This window comes from Peromyscus leucopus, chromosome 3 (genome assembly GCF_004664715.2).
Source record: "Peromyscus leucopus breed LL Stock chromosome 3, UCI_PerLeu_2.1, whole genome shotgun sequence".
Lineage (NCBI taxonomy): Eukaryota > Metazoa > Chordata > Mammalia > Rodentia > Cricetidae > Peromyscus > Peromyscus leucopus.
Window position 1 is genome coordinate 73,511,631 of NC_051065.1, and position 21,004 is coordinate 73,532,634.

Consider the following 21,004-nt stretch of genomic DNA (forward strand, 5'->3'; position numbering starts at 1 on the left):
CTGCCTGTCTTGGAAAACAAAAAAATTCAATCTATCTCTTTAGTTAATATAAATCTGGGTCATTTTAAACTGGATTTAGGAAGTATATGGTGTAGGGCTGACAGTGTGCTGCAGCAGTTGAGTCCATGGACATTAGGCATTTTTGTTTTTGTTTTTGTTGTTTTGTTTTTTGAGACAGAGTCTTACTATTTAGCTTTGGCTGTCCTGGAACTCACTCTGTAGAGCGCTCTAGCCTGGGACCCACAGAGATCTGCCTGCCTCTGCCTCCCAAGTGTTGGGATTAAGGGTGTACACCTCTATGCCCAGCATGTTAACCATATTTTGACAACTTCATTATTAACTTGTTAACTTGATGTTACCACTTTTAAAATAACCAGGATCTCATTTCATTCTGAAAGCAGGAGGAAAGTTTACTCTGTGTGTCCTTTTTTTCAGTAGACTATGAAATTGTACAGATCGTTCCTTGGTCTTCAAAGACACTGATGTGTATTTTCCCTGCTGCACTCTTCTTTGTTCAGGGGGTGATTAACAACTCAGTATTAGGCTATTTCATTGGCCGCATCTACCTCTACCTCACGAAGGTTGGAATATCTCCTGAGAAACTCCGCTTCCGGCAGCACATGGAGAATGAGATGGCACATTATGCGTGTGACTGCTGGGATGCTGAGTCTAAAACGTCCTATGTAAGTAGACTGCAGTGAGGTTTCTACTGATGCTTACTGTTCTTCGTGCCAGAGTGGACCAGAGAGACTAACTAGACAACACTTGACTTGTGCTCCTGTAAAGAGGGGCTGCCCCGTGTGTCTTAAAGCCCCTGCGATGCAGATTCTCCCCGTCTTTAGGAGGGAGTTCAGCTGGGTTAGAGTCCAAACTGTCTTACTCCAAGTGATGTCCTTGACGTTTGAGGTCAGGGATCCAAGCATGGGGTCCTAGCATGGAGACTGACTTCTGCTATGGACGTTAGATGTTAGGGCTAAATAAAAGCAAAAGCTTCAGATTAACAGAGAGAAGGGAGTACCTTTAAAGACATTCCGCCTGGGATTTGATCTTCCTGGCTTGGCCTCCTGAGTGGATCCAGGCTGCTTAGCCCTCCCCTTTAAAGACGGATGCTTTCTTTTCATGTGTTTTTGTTATAGACAGATGTAAAAGGGAGGGAGGGATGGAGGAGATGGGGGTGGGGAAGAGAGAGAGAGAAAGAGAGAGAGAGAGAGAGAGAGAGAGAGAGAGAGAGAGAGAGAGAGAGAGAGAGAGAGAGAGAGAAGTCATAGTTACACTCTTCTATTTTGAACAGGGTAACCTATTTCCCAAAGCTGCATTTCCAGCTTTATATTACTAAGAGTAATTCTACTTTTTAGTTTAGTTTTTAAGTATGGTAATTATTATATTCATGAAGAATAGCCATCCAGATGTATATTTAAGAGCACAAGTAACACTTATGGACGTATTAAGTAGTGAATGTCATATTATTCAAATTACATGCTTTCAGTGCCCCCCCCCCTTTTTTTTTTTGGTCTTTCAAGGTAGGATTTCTCTGTATCTCTGGTTGTCCCTGGAACTCCTTGTAGATCAGGCTGGCCTCCAGCTCATCTCCCAAGGCTCACCTGGCCTCTGCCTCCCCACCCAGCCTAAAAGCCTGAATGCCTTTTTTTGTTTCATTTTTAAATTTCTGAGTTTATGAGTTTTTTCATTACCTTCTTTATTCTAAGCAGCCACCAATGGCTGGAATTTCCAATACTTTTTAGGTAGAGGGGGAAGCATGCTTGCATGCGTGCATGTCTGTCTACTGCCCTCAGCAGTAGCTAAGATTAGCTTTTACAGACTTTCTTGTTCTTACCCACATGGTACATCTGTAAAGGTGTCTTAGTTTATGCTTTACTGGGTTAACAATTGCCGTCTTGGCCCATCTTCTTTTCTGCTCACCTGTGGGAAGAGGGCAAGAAAGCTGTCCACTGAGTTCTCCAGTGAAGGGCACTCAACCCATATAACTCTACCCTCCTGACCTAATAACTTCCTGAAGGCACCTCTTCCCTGTGCCGTCACAGAGGAAGTTAGGGTGTCAGTGTAGGACTTTAGGGGTGCTACAGGCAAATCACTCCAACATATGTTATTTGAAAACTTTTTTTTTTTTAATTTCGTATCTTGGGTATTAAAAAGAAATGGAGTGTGACACTTCTGGTCCTCAGTGACTGATCCTTTATCCACGTGTGTGAGGTGCCTTTAGCTCAGTTAAGTGAACTGAGTCTGGTGCTTACATTCATGCCCAGCCTAAACTAAACTAAAGTTAGCTTTTTAATTGCACTTCATCCAGTGGGAGGAATAATTTCTACCACATTTGTTTTCAGTCCTGGCTATAAATCTGAGCCAAGCCTATAGGTTTTGGTCAGACTCCTGTTTAATTTCCATAATCAATTTGTAGATTATTCATTTGCTGCAGAGTTGAAATATGGCATTGTGTGTCAGCCTGGAAAATAAGGCTACTGAGTATACAGTGTTAATTCCTCTATGTACTTTATAGGAGTGTTAACTCCCTCTTGTATGAAAATGTTCTTTTTTTAATAATTTACAAAATTCAATTGGAGATTCTCTAACTGAACTGTCCCTGAATATTTGGAAGTTATTGTCTGCATGCTTTCATGAACAAAGCCATTGTGAGCAGGAAATGAATTCATTGGTTCTGTCTTCCTAGGGCTGGATTGAGATCGTTGGATGTGCTGATCGTTCCTGCTACGACCTGTCCTGTCATGCTCGAGTCACCAAAGTCCCACTAGTAGCTGAGAAACCTCTGAAAGAACCCATATCCTTTCTGGCCACTCCAAACTTAAGGCTAGAGGTGTGTGAGCCCCAGCTTGTCCCTTGTCTTGTGGATAAACAGAGAGCTTTGGAATTGTTGAAACTTGATGGTTGGTACCCCTCATTGCTCCTTTCCTAGTCCCTACGGAGGGTCTCACTAACATGCACAGCATTAGACCCTGAAAGACACACACATTTAGACGTGTACCCAGAATGTCTTTCTGGGTGCTCCTTTTTCTCAGATGTCTCCAACATACCTTTCTCTGCACCTCACCTTCATATATGATACCTGGTGAATGTTGTTCTGTTAAAACTGGAGAGCCATTTTAAGATCATTTAGCTCATTGGCTCTGTAAATTAGCAGAATGGGAAGTTGCCCCTTCTTTGGTTTTTCTAAACAGGGTTTCTCTGTATAGCAGCCCTGGCTGGCCTGGAACTCAGTCTATATAGATCAGGCTGGTCTGGAACTCACAGAGATCCACCTCCCTCTGCCTCCTGAGTGCCGGGATTAAACACGTGTGCCACCATGCCCGCTGAGTTTGCTTCTTTATCTGGCTCTGAAATTGTGAGCTGATTATTAGGGTTGACTAGTGACAAAACCAGATTTTTAAGAAAATTACATTGACTTATGACTTGTTTGTGCTTTTGATACAGCACATGTGTGGAGGTCAGGACACTTCCAGGAGTCACTCCCGTCCTTTTGTCCTGTGGGTCCAGGGAGTTAATTCAGGCTATCATCTTTGAACCAAGCACTTTTCCCTGCTGAGCAACCTCATTGGCCAAAGACATTGCCAGAAGTTTCTGTGCTGTGGATTGAGATATATTGTGGATTAGATAATACCTCCTTTATTTCACTGTAACCTTAAAACTCTTTGTTAATGGCATTTATTTATTCTTCGTTTGTATGTGGTTTATGTGTGAATGTTCATGTGTGTGTGGGTGCATGAAGACATATGCATGTGGGACCCAGCTGTCCACATTGAGTGTCTCCCTCTATTGCTTCTGTCTTCTTTTCTGAGACAGTCTCTCACTGAAAACGGAGTTCACTGATCTCACCAAGACTGGCTGAACAGCAGCCCCAAGGAGTCCTCCTGTCTCTGCTTCCTGAATGCTAGAATTGTGGGCACGAACGGGCACGCTCGGTTTTTGTGTGGGTGCTGGGTGCCTGAGCTCAGATCCTCATGCTTGTGTGAATTTTACCAACAGAATCATCTCCCAGCTCCTACTCCAGTAAGGCTGTACCTAGTTCATCTTGTGCTTGAAAGAGGAATAGCAGGGTCTGGGCTGCTGCTGCTGACAGGACTAATGGTGTTTTACACTGTGATTGAGTGGTGAGATTGTTTTCCAAATCCTAAAGCAGGGCTGTGTTGCGATTCCTTGACTGTTGCATACAAAACAGTCAACGTTGTGCAGTTTGAGCCCAATAAGGGAGCAGTGGGCAAGGCCTACAAGAAGGACGCAAAGCTGGTGATGGAGTACCTTGGCGCCTGTGACGAGTGCTACATTACCGAGATGGAGCAGCTGCTGAACGAGAAAGGGTGAGCTGCTGCTTCTCCCCGGGGCCACTGCAGGCTGAGCAGGGCCAAGATGAGTGTTTCTAGAAGGGTTTTAAGGTGAATGCTGTCCATGACTTACTTGTGCTTAAGTAACTCTCTTTGCTAGAATTTCAGCATTATATCCTAGAAATATCTTTTTATTATCTTTATGATCACTGTGCCGGCTTCAATCCCCAGCATCTCAGAAGAACAGGCAGGAGGAGGTTCTTTTCTAGTGATTTTCATGGAGGAACTCCTGAGTTAGATTAGAAGCTAATCTAACTTTTTTCTGGAGGCGTGGAGTACTCTGTCATCATAAATATAAAAGCAACAGTGGTGAGTCTTTAAAGGAATACAACAAAATCCAGCACCAAACAGTACAGCATCTACAGTAATAAAAAGTTATCGAACATCGGTAAAAGCAGCATCATATGACTCCTGATGAGGGAAATTAATTAAAAGACCTAGAAATAACGGAACATGACTAGTAAATGCACAAACATAGTAAGGTGGTTACATATGTGTTCATGTTCTTATGGAATATAAAGGAAGGGCCGGGGAGACGGCTCAACAGCGAAGAGTGTGTCCAGCTCCAGGCCTCTTCTGACCTCCGTGAGCACCGGCCCGCATATGGCGAACATTCACAAACATAGCCTTTAATAAAGACTATAAACGGGAACATGAACCACCGTGAGAAGTGGAAGTGTAAACACAAATACCAGTTGTCCCCTCGACTTGCTGCCTCGATGCTGCATGGGGCAGTAGTGAATTAAACAGTGCAGAGGAGAGATCATTGAATTTAAGGTCACAACTTGAGAAACTATCCATAGAGCATCAAAAGTAAGAGGCCGGGGATGCCGTGGGACAATGCCAGACAAACACGTGCCTGATAGTCACAGTGTGTGGAGCAAACATCTGATGATACGGTTGCAAGAAACAGTTTCAGATTTAAGAGCTTGACTCAGGCAGGTTGAAGACAGAAAATCACATGATGGCACACACATAAGACTCAAATGGCTGAAAACTGGGAATAATGAGAAAAACCTTTACAGCGGCCAGGAGGGGAGAAAGTCATTATATAACAGCCAAAAAAGATAGGAATGATCTAGAGTTCTTGTCAGAATGATAGGAGCCAGAACACTGGGTTAGGGTCTTTAGGTGTCTAGAGCCAAAGGTACAGATGTGCCAGACTCAGCAGTACTGTCCGACGGGGCAACGCTCCAGGAAGTGTCGGAGTGCAGATCTTTCCTAACGGTGCAGGAGCTTTAACAGTGAGAACTCGGGAGTGAGTATAAATCATGCTGTAAGTGCTGTAGAAAGACGGTGGACTGAGCACTGGGGAGATGGCTCGGGGGATCCAGTGCTTCCTATGTGGGCCTGAGGACACGAGTTCCCACCCCAACCCCCACATAAAAGCTACACTTTGTGCAATGCATCTGAACCTCAGTACTGTGTGGCAGATTTCAGGGGCTCAAGGAAGACATCCCACACAACCACTGACCTTCACATGTGCCACACGGACAATCCTGCACATACAAAAAGAGAACAAACTATTTAAAGCAAAAGCGACAGTGTTATGGAATTTATGTATGGAAATAAAATGCATGCCAAAGTAAGAACAAATGACTGGGAATACACTACTGTAAAAATTGATGGAGTGATAAAACCTGATGAAAAAAAAACCTCTAGAAAATTGGTAAAAGGGGACAAGGAACAGTTGGAACAGATAAAAAAAAAAAACTTGTAAGATGGCAGATTTGTACTAAATGCCAGTGAAATAAAATAATTAATGATCGTCAGTCAATCTGCTCCAAAAGTTCCAGACTTGATTAACTGCAGTTTACACCAAACTTACTTCAGTGGGTTTAAAAGTAAAAGGATCAAGTTTTTAATATAAATATTAGCCAAAAGTTGGAGTGGTTATGTTAGTGTCAAAGCAAACTCCAGACAGTGGAAATTAAAAGGTCAGAAAAGCACACTTTATAATGATGAACATGTAACCCAAGGGGTCATGTCATTTCTAGATGTGTACACAACTGAAACCTAGAACTTAAAATAACATATAAACCACAAAACTGAAGAGAAGCCAGGCGACTTAGTTACAGTAGATGTCTGCTGTAACTGGTAGACTGAGCAGCAGAGGACCGCATTAGGAATGAGAAGGCACACTGTTAATAACTGAATTTGCCATTTGTAGAGCAGTCTACAGTGCGTTAGAACACTGTTCCTCCACCGCCTCTCCCTTTGTGTATCGCTCTCCACCGTTTTCAGGGGAGTGGGTTGACACAAGAACAACAACAAAAAGACTCAAATGAAACAAAATGAAAAAACAGTACACGAGAGACCTGACCTAGTTCATGACTTCTCGTACTGAAGGGTTGCCTTCCAGTCTCATCATAGACTAGTCACATAGAAGCCTGGGAAAGACACTTCCTGTAATGGAAAGTGGATTAATTGTCATTTCGAGTGAGGGCACAGAGAGGGACTTGGGAACTTGAGGCCACGATGGTGTGTATGTTTGCATTTGTTAGCAGTCGTGGACTCTGCAGGACCATTTGCTGGGCTTCCTCTCCAGCAGTGGCTATCTTCTTGCTAATTCTAACTGTTCTACACGTGTTTCCTACTCTGCATTTAGACTACTCACAGAGTACATGACACTGTGCACACACACACTTCAAACCAATAGTTACTACAGGAGGTCAGTGGAGACCATCCAGATGAGGCAGAAGATTATGACAGGAAGAGCCCTGCATTTTGGTAATGGTAACAAGGACCCCATACAGCGTCAGGACAACCACAGGAGGGCTCTTTCCTAGTTCTGGGTTGCCATCAGGCCAGAGAAATGCAAACTGCCCTTCACAGTGAAGTGAGAAAATAGCTGGAATGTAGGGCCCTGTGGAGTGGCCCTGGTAACCTGTAACTGATCTCAGGATGCGAACTTATGGCAGCCTTGGGGGCAGTGATTTATACTCACAGAGCAAACAGTCGGGGAACTTGTTTAAAGTCATCTTTATTTTATTTTTGCGTGGTGATGAGCTCGTTTGTGTTTATGTTTGCTGGGATAGTGTGAAGAACAGTGGCCATTTTCCCTGCAGAGCCATATCAAACAAATCTGGCTACTCTAAAACACCTTTTTTTTTTAAGTTATTATATTTAATTTTTACTTCAAGATCAGAGGAATTTGCCGTTAAATCACTTGTAGACTTATAAAGCGAGCCACACTTTCGACATCTTCTCCAGGATATGGTTAGTTCCATTGTTTGGGTAATAATTTGGTGGTCCTTATGAGGTGACTTTGACTTGAGTTGTCATCTGGAGCAAAGACCAAACTGTGGTAGCCCTTCAAATGAGGGCTGGTTCAGCATCCTGGAGAAGGGGGGCTTGTTTTAACTGCTGTGTACTGAGTTTTGTCCTTTTTTTTCTCTGTTTGTAGGGAATTCACTATTGAAACTGAAGGGAAAACATTTCAGTTAACGAAAGACATGGTCGGTGTGAAGAGATTCCAGAAAACACTACACGGTAATTTATGAGAACAATAAAGAAACAAGCAAATAACAGTCATGAATCCTGAATTTAAAAAAAAGAAAGAAAGGTTTAACTATTTTATGTAAGTTTTGAAGAGAAAGGCCACTTAATGGATATGGAAAAGCCTTTACTTGGGTGTCTTTCTCTTTAAAGAGGCTTGTCTCCGTACTGAACAATGAAAGTGCTTGTTTTTTCTATGGCCCAAGGTACATAGGGTGAAATCTGACTGAAAACATTACTGCTTTTAGGAGAAGTCTCTTTGTTTCTTGAGTAAAAGGGCTTTCTTTCCCCTAATCTACATTGCTGGGGTTTTTTCGGGGCAGGGTAAAAAAGCTTTACGATAGTTCTTTTGCTTTTAATGTCTTTTATAAAGCTAAGGATAATGATCTGTTTTTGTCAGGCAGATTCGGTGGATTAGGCAGTGTGTATTTTGGAGCACATGTGAAGGTGACTTGGATCTGAAATGAAGCTCTTAGAAACTCTTGTAGATACTTGAAAAGCTATGGCCAGTGGACAGGTAGACCTGGCCTCATGTCCAGCACAGGGGTGAATAGGACGGCCGTTGTGTCCTGACAGCTGCTTCAGAGCCTACACTTTGCCATTACTCAGATGCTACAAAGGACGGACAGGAAAAGTTCCTTGGTTATATTCCTAAAATGCATTCTTTCTTTCCCCTGTGGTACTAAAGATTGAACCTGGGGCTTTGTCCATGCTAGGTAGGCAGGTGCTATACTGAGCCATGGTGTGTGACTCTGTTAGTACAGTTTATTATTCGGGTGGTGCTGACGGTCTCTGGCAGGAGGGCACTCGGCCAGCATGATGCATCTTTTGATAGGATGAGTGCAACACATTGTACAGGAAGGGAAAGCACTTCCATTGCAAGCACATGACAACAGTGCCTCCTTTATCACAGATAAAAAACAGCCTCTCTCTAGACCAGGGAGTCGTTGGTCCTGGTTATCTCATGCCCCATAGAGCAGGAACTCCCCGAGGCCTGGAGTAGATGATGATGCTTCTCCGTGGAGTAAGTTACATTTCCCGAGTGTGGCCTATAGAAGAGCTCCAGGGCCCCGTGGAACGTGTTTGATGGGATGCTGGGCCCTGAGCAGATTCTACCTTCAGTGTTTCCTGACCCCAGAGCCTTGAACACAATGGTACTGACTTGGCTCTGAAAGTGTTCTCACCTGGTAACAAGCCAGAAAGTCAAATACAGATCATAGTTGTTGCATGTAGGAATTGTTCTTTGTTAATTTTGTTAGCCGTTGGGGTTGGTATTTTTTCATTCTCCATGTTTCTTGCAGTATTGAGGACTGAGCCAAGGACCTCTCACTTGCTAGTCAAGTGTCTGCCATTGTGCTGTATCTTCAGCCCTTGTAATCATCTCTTGTATTGAGAAGGGCTTTACTTAGTTGTCCAGGGCTAGCCTTAAAGTTGCTTTGGCCCCGACAGTTCTTGAACTAGCAATCTTCCCTTCTCAGCCTCCTGATTATGAGCTTGCATTACCAGGTCTGGCTTAAGGGATTTGATTTTTTTGATTTTTTTTGTTTGTTTGTTTGTTTTTTATGTGTATGGGTATTTTGCCTACATGTATGTCCGGGTAACACATGTATGCCAGGCTTCAGAGTCCCTGGAACTGGAGCTACAGACAGTTGGGAGCCATCTCTCTAGTCCCCAGTAGTTGGTTTCACAAAGTCTTAATACAAGCTCCAGGTCTCTTAGCTCCCTAGAAAGGCAAAATGGGTGGTAGAGAGTGAGTGTAGCTGCTGCTGTGTTCATCGCTTACTAGTTAGAAGGACTGCTCCTGGAACCCAAGCTTTGTGTTTATGATATGTGAATAAAGTCTTAAATTGGGTTAACATTCTTTGATTCTAACTTTCTCTTCAAAGGGATCGTGTGTGTGTGTGTGTGTGTGTGTGTGTGTGTGTGTGTGTGTGTGTGTTTATTAGCACATAGATCTTACAGTGTATTCCTCATCCTCTTCAGAGATCAGAGTCCATCTAGGGTAGAGATAACGTTAGTGACATGGATTAATTAGTTCAGGGCTCTGAGTTGCATCACCCGGTTCTGGAGAGAATATCACTAAGTTGTCACCTCTTTTGCAGTGGAAGAAGTTGTTCCGAGTGTAATTGAGCCCTCCTTTGGCCTGGGCAGGATCATGTATACCATACTGGAACATACATTCCATGTCCGAGAAGGAGATGAGCAGAGAACGGTGAGCTGCCCCTGGAATGAGCTCTTAGCTGTTGTTTCCTGGTGACGTGCACACTCAAGCAGGGCACTCTTGTGTCTTATCTGAGCCTTAGCACGTGAGGTTACTCTGGAAGCCATTGTCGTAGCTAACTGGTGGTCTCTGCACCGAGATGGCTTATTTGGGGAACTGTGTCGCATTGGTGCCTGACGTGGTCCTTTCTGGTTTGGCCCTTTGTTTTTAGAAAGTTCAGAAAGATGGGAATTTGGCCAGACAACAAAATTGTTTGTGCGCTCTCAGTACCCAGCCAAGCTGCCTGGATTGTCTGGCATACTTGTAAGATAAGGTGTAAACCCCTAGGTTCTAGTCGAGCAAACTGATAGTTTAGAGCTGAGACCCAGGCATTTGTGCAGTGTTGGGTTTTGTTTCCCTTTAATAACTCCCCCAACGCATGCATGCACACACACACACACACACACACACACACACACACACACACACACACCCCATAATTCCAGTGTTCACCTGACAGCATCTAGAGTAGAGTGGGTAGCATCAGGGGTGGAGCTTTCCCAGCATTCAAGCGTTGAGGAACTTGGAGTTTATAAAAGCCTCATCCATCCCCTCAAATTTTCTCTTCATTTGATGACCCTGCGTCTTGGCTCCATGCCTTCCACTCTGTCTCCTTGACATTGTGAGCCTTTTTGTTTGTCATCTCGCTGTCTTGGAAGTATATTCCTGTAACATCAGCAGAACATCTCTTCCCAGGAGAATGGTCAAAAAGCTAGCTAGAAAAGAAAGAGGTTCTGCCTGTATCTTATCGATTGAAGAAACAGTCTCATTACCTACAGTCCAAAGCCAAGTATATTTGTACCACTGAATGTCAACCCTCGGCTCTTTGCCAAGCACTGAGCCTTGAAGGATGAACAGGTGAATTCTTGGTGCCTTCTAGAAGGCCTGACACACTGTTGTACTATGTAGCTAATACAATTGCCTTTTTGGCCGGGCGGTGGTGGAGAACACCTTTAATCCCAGCACTCGGGAGGCAGAGGCAGGTAGATCTCTGTGAGTTCTGGGCCAGCCTGGTTTAAAAAGTGAGTTCCAGGACAGCCTGGGCTACACAGAGAAACCTTGTCTTGAAAAACATGACAACAACAACCAAAAACAACAGCAGCAGCAGCAATTGCCCTTTTTGTCTCCGCTAAAGTTGTGTCTTCACTCCCGACGTGAGGGAGCCGCTGTCCTCCCTTGGTAGATGGAGAGCCTGGCCCAGGCAATAGAACCCGTGTAGACAGCCCATGTCAGGGAGTGGTGGTGTACAGAACTAAAGGTGTTCTTTCAGATGTTGATTTTGCTTCATGTTTTTCCTGCTTGCTTTTCTAATAGAAAGGTTTTTAGTTTTTAAGAAAAAAAGTCTTTTGGCTGTTTCTTTGAATTGAACAGTATTGATATAACTAGAGCTTTAATAGACATTTCATAAAGGCTAAACAAGAATAAATTAGTCACACTGTTATGAATTACATAGAGTCCCTTCATGAAGAGAAATTTGATTAGGCTGTGGGAAGCCAAAAATGTTTCTGAATTATTAGCACCCACTTACTTAATCCATTTGCCTACAAATTTGGTATGAAAACATTTCCAGTGAAATTAAAAAAAAAAATATTTTTTGTAAAGGCAAGTTCCTTCTCATGTGAAATAGAATCATCACAAGATGGAGGAGGGAGTTGGCTTTTGAATATCCTGGGATGTAGGCCTCGGTGTTGCTGGAGTACAAGAATCCCTTATAGTGGGATATTTGTCATTGCCTGCCCTCAAGGGATAATTAAGCTGGGACTAGGAGCTAGCCTGGACTCTCATTCAGCGGTTTAATGGGACAGATCCACTCTCGAGTTGCATGTTCTTGCCTTCAAATGAACCTTTTGTACAAGTGCTATTTAAGAACTGCCTTCAGTCATTCCAGCCCCAAATGGCCAGCTGGTTGGCCTGTTACAGAACATCTGCTCCCTTTGACTTTGAGTTACTCGTTCGTGCATAGTGTAGGAGGGTAGCCTGATAGGACATCTTTTATTTTTTTGTTCAGTTTCTTTGGTACAGTATTGCTGTTTGAGTTCATTCAAGTTTTCAGTTGCACTTGGTCTCCAAGGCCTGTGGATTCTTCTCTGAAGAACTGATGGGTTGGGGTTTGGGCACTGCCATGTGTTACGTAATTCTCTGGGAGGGGCATCAGGTGGTCCTCAGAAAGGTGAGGCTTTCTTTTATGTAAATTGACCGCCATACATACACAGCAGTGTTCAGAATGCTTTCACACCGTGGAGTTTTAGTATCTGTGAGCTCAGCAGAGGGGAGGTGGAAATCCACTCTTAGAAGTGGAGACAGTTCAGAGAATCATCGAGCTGGGCCAAGCTCAGAGGAAGCTCTCACCCTGGTTCTCTGCTGTTCCTTCTGTCACACTGATTAGCATATCCCGTGTCTGGTATTTTGATAGTCAAGTGGTCTGAGTTACCTACTGAGTACATCTATGTGTGCTTTGGGACGTTAACAATTACTTATAAACTAATATTTGAATTTCTTTCTTTTTAAACCATCTAGTTCTTCAGTTTCCCTGCTGTGGTTGCTCCATTCAAATGTTCTGTCCTTCCACTGAGCCAAAACCAAGAGTTCATGCCATTTGTCAAGGAATTATGTAAGCAAATCCAATCGGGTAATCTCCATGGGAGCAATGTCAACAGACTCAGTTTTACAGAATGTATTGTCTGTTTCAGTAAAAGCGGAGATTGAGTATGAATAAATGTGATTTCAGCCTCTGCTCTTATACTTGCTCAGCTATCTTAGCATTGGGGGAGTCAGGAGCCAGATTTAAGGATTCCTGGCTGCTCTTATTGAATGAGGCACCCTCCTGGATCTACAGCCAGAGTCTACAGCACTGGAAAGGATCCCAGGAGTGCTAGCCCCCTTCTGAGTTGGGAAGAGAAGCCTGTGTGAGCAGCTCAGGGCTGTGCAGACAAGGTGGCTGCTCTTACCTCAGCACCCGTCCGGGCCTCCTTCCCGTATAGCTCTGTCAGGTGTAGATAGCAGTGGCTGTCTGGGCTCCAGCAAGGGAGACCAGCTGCTCTCTTGTCTCGGGGTCCTCTGTTTCCTGAGCATCTCAGTCTGTACTTAGCTGACACTGACTTACTGCGGTCTTTCACTCTTACCTCACTTTATTCTGGATAGCGGAAGCTCTGACCAGGAATGGCGTGTCTCATAAAGTAGATGACTCCTCCGGGTCCATTGGAAGGCGCTATGCGAGGACGGATGAGATTGGCGTGGCTTTCGGCATCACCATTGACTTTGATACGGTGAACAAGACCCCCCACACCGCAACGCTGAGGGACCGAGACTCCATGCGACAGATAAGGGCAGAGGTGACTGGCCTTTTCTTTGACATGTTTCGTCTTAGACATGTGCACAGCTTCCTACTGGCTTGAATTAGACTTTGATGTATTTATATTCCTGGTCCTTTTTACTTTGTGATATTAATGATTGGTTTGTATCAGACAAAGCCCGGATTCCCAAAACTGTTTGGTTTAATTATGAAAATACCCATTAGCACTTCTCTAATATTGTATAGACGCTTGGATTGCTCTGGGCTCTGTCTCCGGCAGTTTGTTTTTATGGTTGATTGTTTATTGGGCAAGAGAAATGTCATCCCATGAGGCTGTTGCCATAGTTTTATTGGCAAGCTTTGGGAACTTAGACATTTTTATCATTTTATTTCTATAGAAACATAAAAATGTGTGTAAACTTTGTGTTAGTCCATAGAGATAGAATATTCTGTGATTTTTATTAACGAGAAGGGAAAGTGAGGTGGGATCAGCACAGAAGGGTAGGCTGAGTGCTGCAGGAAGAGGGCACTGTAGTTGATAATTGCCTGGCTAAGTTTAACTTTGAACAGATATTTATTCAGAGTACCTGTTAGGATTCATCTTGATATAGTTATAATAAGGAAAATAGAAATAAAAAACTGCTTTTATCCAAGAATTCACAGTCCACTTCATGAGTCACAGGTTTCTGACTTGTCCTTACACACCAGTCCTGGCTGCTCTGAACTGACTTCCCAGTGCCTGTGGTTCTCCAAGTGTGAGCCTCAGAGCAGCCTCAACACCATCATCTCCTGGCAAGCTGTTAGAGCTGCGGGGTGCAGACCCCACACCTGCCCACCCATCAGTCAGCAGGAGAGGGAAGGTGGCAGAAAGGTTTTAACAGGCCCTACAGAGGCTGGTTTTCCAGGCCCAACTTTGTAAACCACTGCTGGTGGCCACCAACACCTGCATCCGCTGGGCAGCCGCTGGCTCTGCTGTACCTGGTAGACTTGATTAACTGCAGGAGTTAATCATAACACACAACACAGAGGTGCAGAGCGGGACGGGAAGCTTTGTGGCAATGCTGAACTGTGCGGGGACTTGAAAACAAAGACCCAGCCTAGGAAGGGATGAGCATAGTTAAAAAACACACACAGCTTGGGAAGGGTCTTCGTCATCGTGTAGACAGTGTTCGTGCTCCGTGCTGTGTACAAGGGTCCTGGATTCAGGGCGAGTACTCTATTCACAGATGTCAAGATGGCTAATGCTTGCTCTCATTTTTCCCTCTCAGGTCTCTGAACTGCCTGGTGTGGTCCGTGATCTGGCCAATGGCAGCATCACTTGGGCTGATGTGGAGGCCAGGTATCCCCTCTTTGAAGGGCAAGAGACTGGCAAAAAGGAGACAGTAGAGGAATGAGAACAGCTGGCAACTCGTGACGACTTGTGCTAATGAATAACTCATCATGTCCACTACACAGAGAATTGTGATTGCTTCCAGGGACTGTATTTTTCCTCAGTGGCTGCCTGATTTTACCCTCACAATTAAAGTGGAAGGAATTCTGAACAAATTTATAATCCATTTGTTGTGTTTCCTTTTTTTTAGCAAAGACATTTCTCTCATACATTTATTTGGCTAAATGTGCTTGTGTTTAACATGGTACGTCTTTAAAAATTACTTTTTATTAGGGTATAACTTATATACTGCAAATTACTGTAAGTGTACAATTCAGTGTACTTAGAGAGTTAAACAGCCACAGTTCAACTTTAGAACGTTTATATCCGAAGGAATTCTCATTCCCATTTGTCTTCAGCCTCCATTGCCCCCTCAGCTCCCAGCAGGCACTAATCTACTATCTGCAGATGAGCAAGTGATGCTCTGTGCCAAAGAGACAGCCATCTCCAGGCAGGCTGGTGGCTTCTAGGAAAGGCTGTGTGGATGGAGAAGGCCGTGCTGGGGTAGGTTTCCATCTACAGCCTTAATTCCTGGCTTCCTTGGGAGTCCGGGAAGTCACTGGTTTCTTGAGGCTGGGGCTGCCCGGCTCAGCAGTTCCCAGTGTCTTGAGCATGGATTTGTCGTTTGGGCTTTGTCTTTAAAAGCCTTTGTGCTAGTACATTTTTGTGTAGAACACTGAGATGCTGTGCACTTACCTAAGGAACAAAGAAATTCAAGGAAGTGGGAATTTGTCGAGTTGAGGCCTTGTCTGGCTGCCCAGCTCTTGCCCACGCAGGTCTAGGACTGTTGGTCTCCAGAGAGTCCCCAGTGTTCCCTCACCATCCCTGCTGTGATGCCATCTGGATTAGTGGGGATTACTTTAGTTTTCAGAGTTGGGACTGGAGCTTGTGCTTGTGTGTTAGGACGCACTGAGCTATACCCCAGTCCCAGCCCCAGCCCCAGGCCCCAACCCTGAAGTTACGAACAGACCTTGTTGGGAAGAAATCCTTACACCAGGGTGATGTGACTTCTCTCTGGTGCTTCCTAGCCCTTGTTATGACACAAGAATGAGCCATCCTTTAAATGGACTACTCGATCTCCAGGGATCGCGTTCCCCTGACATTCTTATACTCCCGCATCCTCCTTCCTTCTTCCCAAGTACTTCTCTTTTCAGCAGATTTCATCATAGCAAGACAGCACAGACTGATGAGCTCATTCATACAGGAAGATACATGAACCACATCGTAGGATTGGCCTACTGTGCACCATAAAGGGATTCCAGCTAAAGCTGTCTTCTCTGCTGGACTGTAAATGAGTTACAGTCTGCACGTGATCTGCAAGCCCGCCCTTCCTCAGCTCTGCCTCTAGGTGTCGGTGTGCCATCCTCCCCAGAGAAGACATGCCTTCTCCAAGAGGATAGATTTCCCCAGTGAGGACTGGATTTAAGCACAAGTGTGCAAAGAGCTGTATTCTAAAGGAACAGGCCTTTGCACACACATTTGTGCTCATGCTCAGTGATGGTTTAAAGCCCACGTATTTCTGGCTTGATGCCCTGGCTTTTTAGATTCAAAGAAAAATGTTTCAAACCTGTGTCTCAAGTGGTGAGCTAAATGTAGTTAAATTAGCCTAGCTCAGAAGTCCTCCCAAACTGTGATGAGGTGCCTCAGGCTAATTGCTTCCATGAAACGTAAAGAACGCCAGGTTCTTTACAGCTTAGGTTGGACTTCAGGACACTTGGCCAAGTATGACATGGAGTTTTGTCTTCTGCAGTAGTCATGACACATTAACATCTGAAAACCATAGTAGCAAAGCATTGAGGATAGAGGGGCATTCCAGAAATGGACTCGACACCAAGTCAGAAGAACAGACATATTTTTTTTTCCTTTTATTTTATTTTACAATACCATTCTCTTTTTTTCTTTTTATTTTATTTTACAATACCATTCAGTTCTACATATCAGCCACGGATTCCCTTGTTCTCAAGAACAGACAGATCTTAACACTAATGTCATGAGATGGTGTTCCCAGTTCTTGAGAACAAGGTCACTCAAGCATTCATTCTGGACCTTTACTTACAGTCTTATTGGCCAATGTAATCTCAGCGAGTGAAGCTCCATACAGTGTCTGTCTGAGAGGATCCGATGCCTGGGAGAAAAGTCCCAGTTACCTTTGCTGTATTAGTAGCTGCCTGGGATGAGCCCATTATAACCAGGTTTCCCTGGTCATGGGTGTAATGGGTGAGGCTAGGGTGCATTGGTTTTGAAGGCATTGCTTCCCACACAGCTTGTACCCTCATTGTAGAAAATCTATGTTTCAAGCAGGTGTTTGTGACATTTGGCCAACATGGACATGAAATTGAATTGAAGATTCAGTAAATGAATGAGTAATCGTGCTCTGCCTCAAAATTCACCTCCTGTTGCCTATCCAATAAGTCTTGGTTATTGGGCTGCCTCTAAGTAGTAATCACGTTAAAACCATGTGGATGGAACTAATGTCTTCTCTGGAAATTAGGATGCTGATTTCAGAGCTTTACCAGGGTTTGCTTGAGAGAAGCAGCCTGCAGCCCCACCCTCCTGCCTACAAACCCCTTCCCCAGGTGGGCATGTTGAAGAACACATCTTTTTAACTGCATTGCCTTCGTTTGGAGTTCTCAACCCTGGCTGAGTGTTGGAACACCTTCAACTTGAAAAATACTCCCTTCTGAGCCCTACCTCTCCCCACTAGGAAGTTTCTCTAGGGTGGGTTTTGAGAGTCAGTGTTTGGGGACATTACTGTTGCCCCAGGGAACTTGGCTTTGGAAAGATAGGGCTCCCAACAAGGTGCTTTGAGACTAAACTTCCATGAGGAGAGATCTGTGCCCAAAGCAGCTACATCCCTCTTCCAGCCTCCAGCATAGCAGCCTCCCTTAAGTCTGATGCCTCTGTCTCAGGCCAGGAAGAGGAGCCCAGCTCTCAACACCGGACTTGGCACTGAAGGGAGCCAGGATAAATCTTCTTTTGCATTTATTAGATCTTTAAACTCAAATCACTGACAGTTAGCTCTAAAACAGTTATGCTAACTAAAACAATTTAGGCTAATTAAAACAGTTTTTGGCTCATTAAAACTCTGCTCTGCATCAAAGTGCATTAATTGATAGTGAGATTAAGTAGAATGAAATTGTGGCAGGGCAGGGGTAGACCTTCACTGACAAGCATTAAAAATAAAGAAATTTGAACCTAAACTTAACATTTAGGGGCTGCCATTCCGAAGCAAGTTTGCTAGTTCATGTGTTCAGTGACCCATCCTCCGTGATGACTCTCATGCCTCAAGAAGACCATGGGCCCACCTGCACCCCAGACCATGGGCCCACCTGCACCCCAGACCATGGGCCCACCTGCCCCCCAGACCATGGGCCCACCTGCACCCCAGACCATTGGCCCACCTGCACCCCAGACCATGGGCCCACCTGCACCCCAGACCATGGGCCCACCTGCACCCCAGATGGAGAACTAGGCTTCCTCTCACCACCTCCTCAGACACCGCTCTGTCTCACCACCAGCACACATGTGCATTGGTGCTCTTTTGGGGAAGACTTGTCTGAACTTCTTGTCACTTAATGGTTTGTGTCATACCCAGTAGCTAAAGTGGTCCCTTTCTGCCCTTAAACTCAGTGGCTTTTCATGTCCCTGGGGAAGGGGGGGGGGAACGGGACACTGTGTACTTTATCCCTAACCCACCACCGCTCGCCCACTGGCCCTTTCCTGCTGCCCCAGCACCCCACACCCTTTTTCTGTCATCACTGCTGGGGTTCTGAACTCGCCCAAAGGCCCAAAGCAATCAAAAGAAGCAATGCACAGTAAGTTGGATGTTAAATTTGGTTTGCTTTGAATTGACTACCCCTTGCCTATCACACACCTCAACTTTGGTTAGAATTCAGTTTTCCACCCAGCAGAAGGCCGGAAGCCACTAGATAGATTATCAAATTTAGTGGAGACTAGTTTTTAGGGAAATGAAATCTCAATCCTTCACAAAACCCTCGCTGGAGAAACTTCAGCTCATATTATGAACTGTAAACCATCTTTCAGTTGACATCAAGTAAATGATGTGTCTTGCAAGCCGTTTTTCAAAATTACCACAAAATTAAGGCAGAAATGTAAGAACCTCTAAACTGTGTACTCTGAGAAAAGAAGTCCCATGTGGACAGTGGAAGATTGAGGTCTGGGGACCCCAGAAGAGGCGGGTTATCTATTACCAGGACTGGTACTCGCATCTGGACCAGATGTGGTCCTGCCCGCACAGATGTGGTCCTGCCCGCTTGGGAAAATGGCTACAATACAATGTGAGTGTGGCCCCTGAGGTGTGCTCTCTCTAACCTGGAAAAGTAGGGCCACCTGGTGCAATTGATACTGGCAGATAATTGGGGATTTGTGGGTGTTTCCAGAAATGTTCACGTTCTTGTGGCCAGGAACAAGGAATTTAACAGTTGACTTGAAACCCCCACCCCCACCCCCACCATCCAAAAAAAAAAAAAAAAAAAAAAGCCAAGATGCCACACCCGTGTTAAAGATTCCACAGGACTGATTGATGGATTAGCCTTAGTGGTTGTGGCGAGCTGGATGTTGGAGGTCTGGAACCAAATTGCTATGATCTGTCTTTAGTTCCCTACATAGCCTTTTATAAGCAGTGACGAGTTTGAATTGTTCTGCCTTCCTGGGCAAAGGATCCTCTGTGAGGATCCATGATGCTGAGGTGTGGATGGGAGGCTGAGCCTCGAGGACCCAGAGGGAGCCTTGCTTGGTTCCCTGCAAAGCTAGTTAAGAGCACAGTTTATTACCGTGCCGTCTTCCCAGCAGTGGTGAAGGGCAATTTTATTCCAGATGGAGCATCATTAGCTTGTCTCTGCCTATGCTAACCTATGTATTTAACCAGCAGATACTGAGATGGAACTCGGGACTCTGCCGGGGAAGATCCCTTTTATTCCAGTCTCTTCCCAAACCTCAGGGTTTTCTGTAGACCTGACTTTCACCATTCACTTCTTCCAGCCACATTTGTGATCCTTCTCTCCAGTGCGAAGACGCTTTGGAGTCAAGTGGGGTGATCTTGTCATTTACTGTCCAAACCGGGACACATGCAAGAAGGAAAGGCACTAACTGCACCAGAACACAAGTGTAAACCATGTCTGGTTCCATCTTTAGGAGCTGGTGAAGAGCAGACTGCATCCTCCACCATCGGGAAGTCACGTTCCAGCAGGCTGGAGTCCTCAGAGGAGATGCTGATGATGATGGGGACAAGGTCTTACTATGTGACTGCGGCCTTGAACTTGATGTGTAGCTAGGCTGGCCTCGAACTTGCTATGTAGCCCAGGCTGGCCTTGAACTCATTATGTAGCCTAGGCTAGCCTTGAACTTGATATCCACCTGCCTCTTCCTCCAGAGTGTTGAGATTACAGACGTGAGCCACTACATCCTCAGGAAGGGGTTACACTATTTAGTGGTGTTGGGGATGAAGCCTGGGGCCTTAGCTGTTAGGCAAAGCACTCTACTATTGAGCTACACCCCAGCCTTCTGTTGAAGATTTTCTAGGATGTGACAGAAATACCCCCCAAGACCCTCGTTTCTGTCATTCCTGTGAAATGGAAAAGAGGGGATGCCATGTTGGGGATTGCCCCTTGGCTCTGATAGGAGGTCAGAACAGGAATGGAAAGGAGGAATAGATTTTTCCCTTTGCCAATGCTGATTGCTTTCTTGGGCCCTTGTTCTCTCCTGCTGGCACTGGACGCCTGTGAGCTAGCCCAGCCTTGAACAGAGCAAATGGGAAGGGACTGAACGTTCAGTGAGTGGTTAGAGAGTTCTAGGGGACAGCACAGGGCCAGAGATACCTAGCCTGGCAGTGGCTTCTGTCGCAGGAGCACCTAGATGCTCATGTCTGGCCGACACCTGCATAAGGTTCTCAGAAAGGGGCTGTTGGTCAGGCTTTTGCCAGCTAGAGGCAGAGGCTACTGGTGGTTCTGTTCTGCGAGGAGCATGTGATCCAGCCCTGTGTGAAGAGCTTTACATTTCCTAAGAAACGCCCCCAGGAAACCTGGAGGGATCAGCCACCAAGAGGTGGAGAGATCGTCCCATCGCTCCTGATAATTAGCATCTTTAAGTAATGCTGAGCCCCACACCAGAATAAGGGGTGACCTTGTGGGCAGAGCCTAGAAACCATACCCAGT

At 45.1% G+C, this 21,004-nt stretch overlaps 1 protein-coding gene across 1 annotated transcript in view; it reads left to right on the top strand.

The window, feature by feature from the left end:
• The window catches only part of Gars1 (glycyl-tRNA synthetase 1), a 40,829-nt gene extending 25,878 nt beyond the window's left edge, over positions 1-14,951 (top strand). The window contains exons 10-17 of the mRNA XM_028864112.2: positions 519-683; positions 2,687-2,794; positions 4,183-4,328; positions 7,759-7,844; positions 9,953-10,062; positions 12,628-12,721; positions 13,252-13,442; positions 14,671-14,951. Coding sequence (XP_028719945.1) covers positions 519-683; positions 2,687-2,794; positions 4,183-4,328; positions 7,759-7,844; positions 9,953-10,062; positions 12,628-12,721; positions 13,252-13,442; positions 14,671-14,796 — 1,026 coding nt within the window. The 3' untranslated portion in view covers positions 14,797-14,951. The remainder of the gene's footprint in view (positions 1-518; positions 684-2,686; positions 2,795-4,182; positions 4,329-7,758; positions 7,845-9,952; positions 10,063-12,627; positions 12,722-13,251; positions 13,443-14,670) is intronic.
• Positions 14,952-21,004: the final 6,053 nt, after the last annotated feature.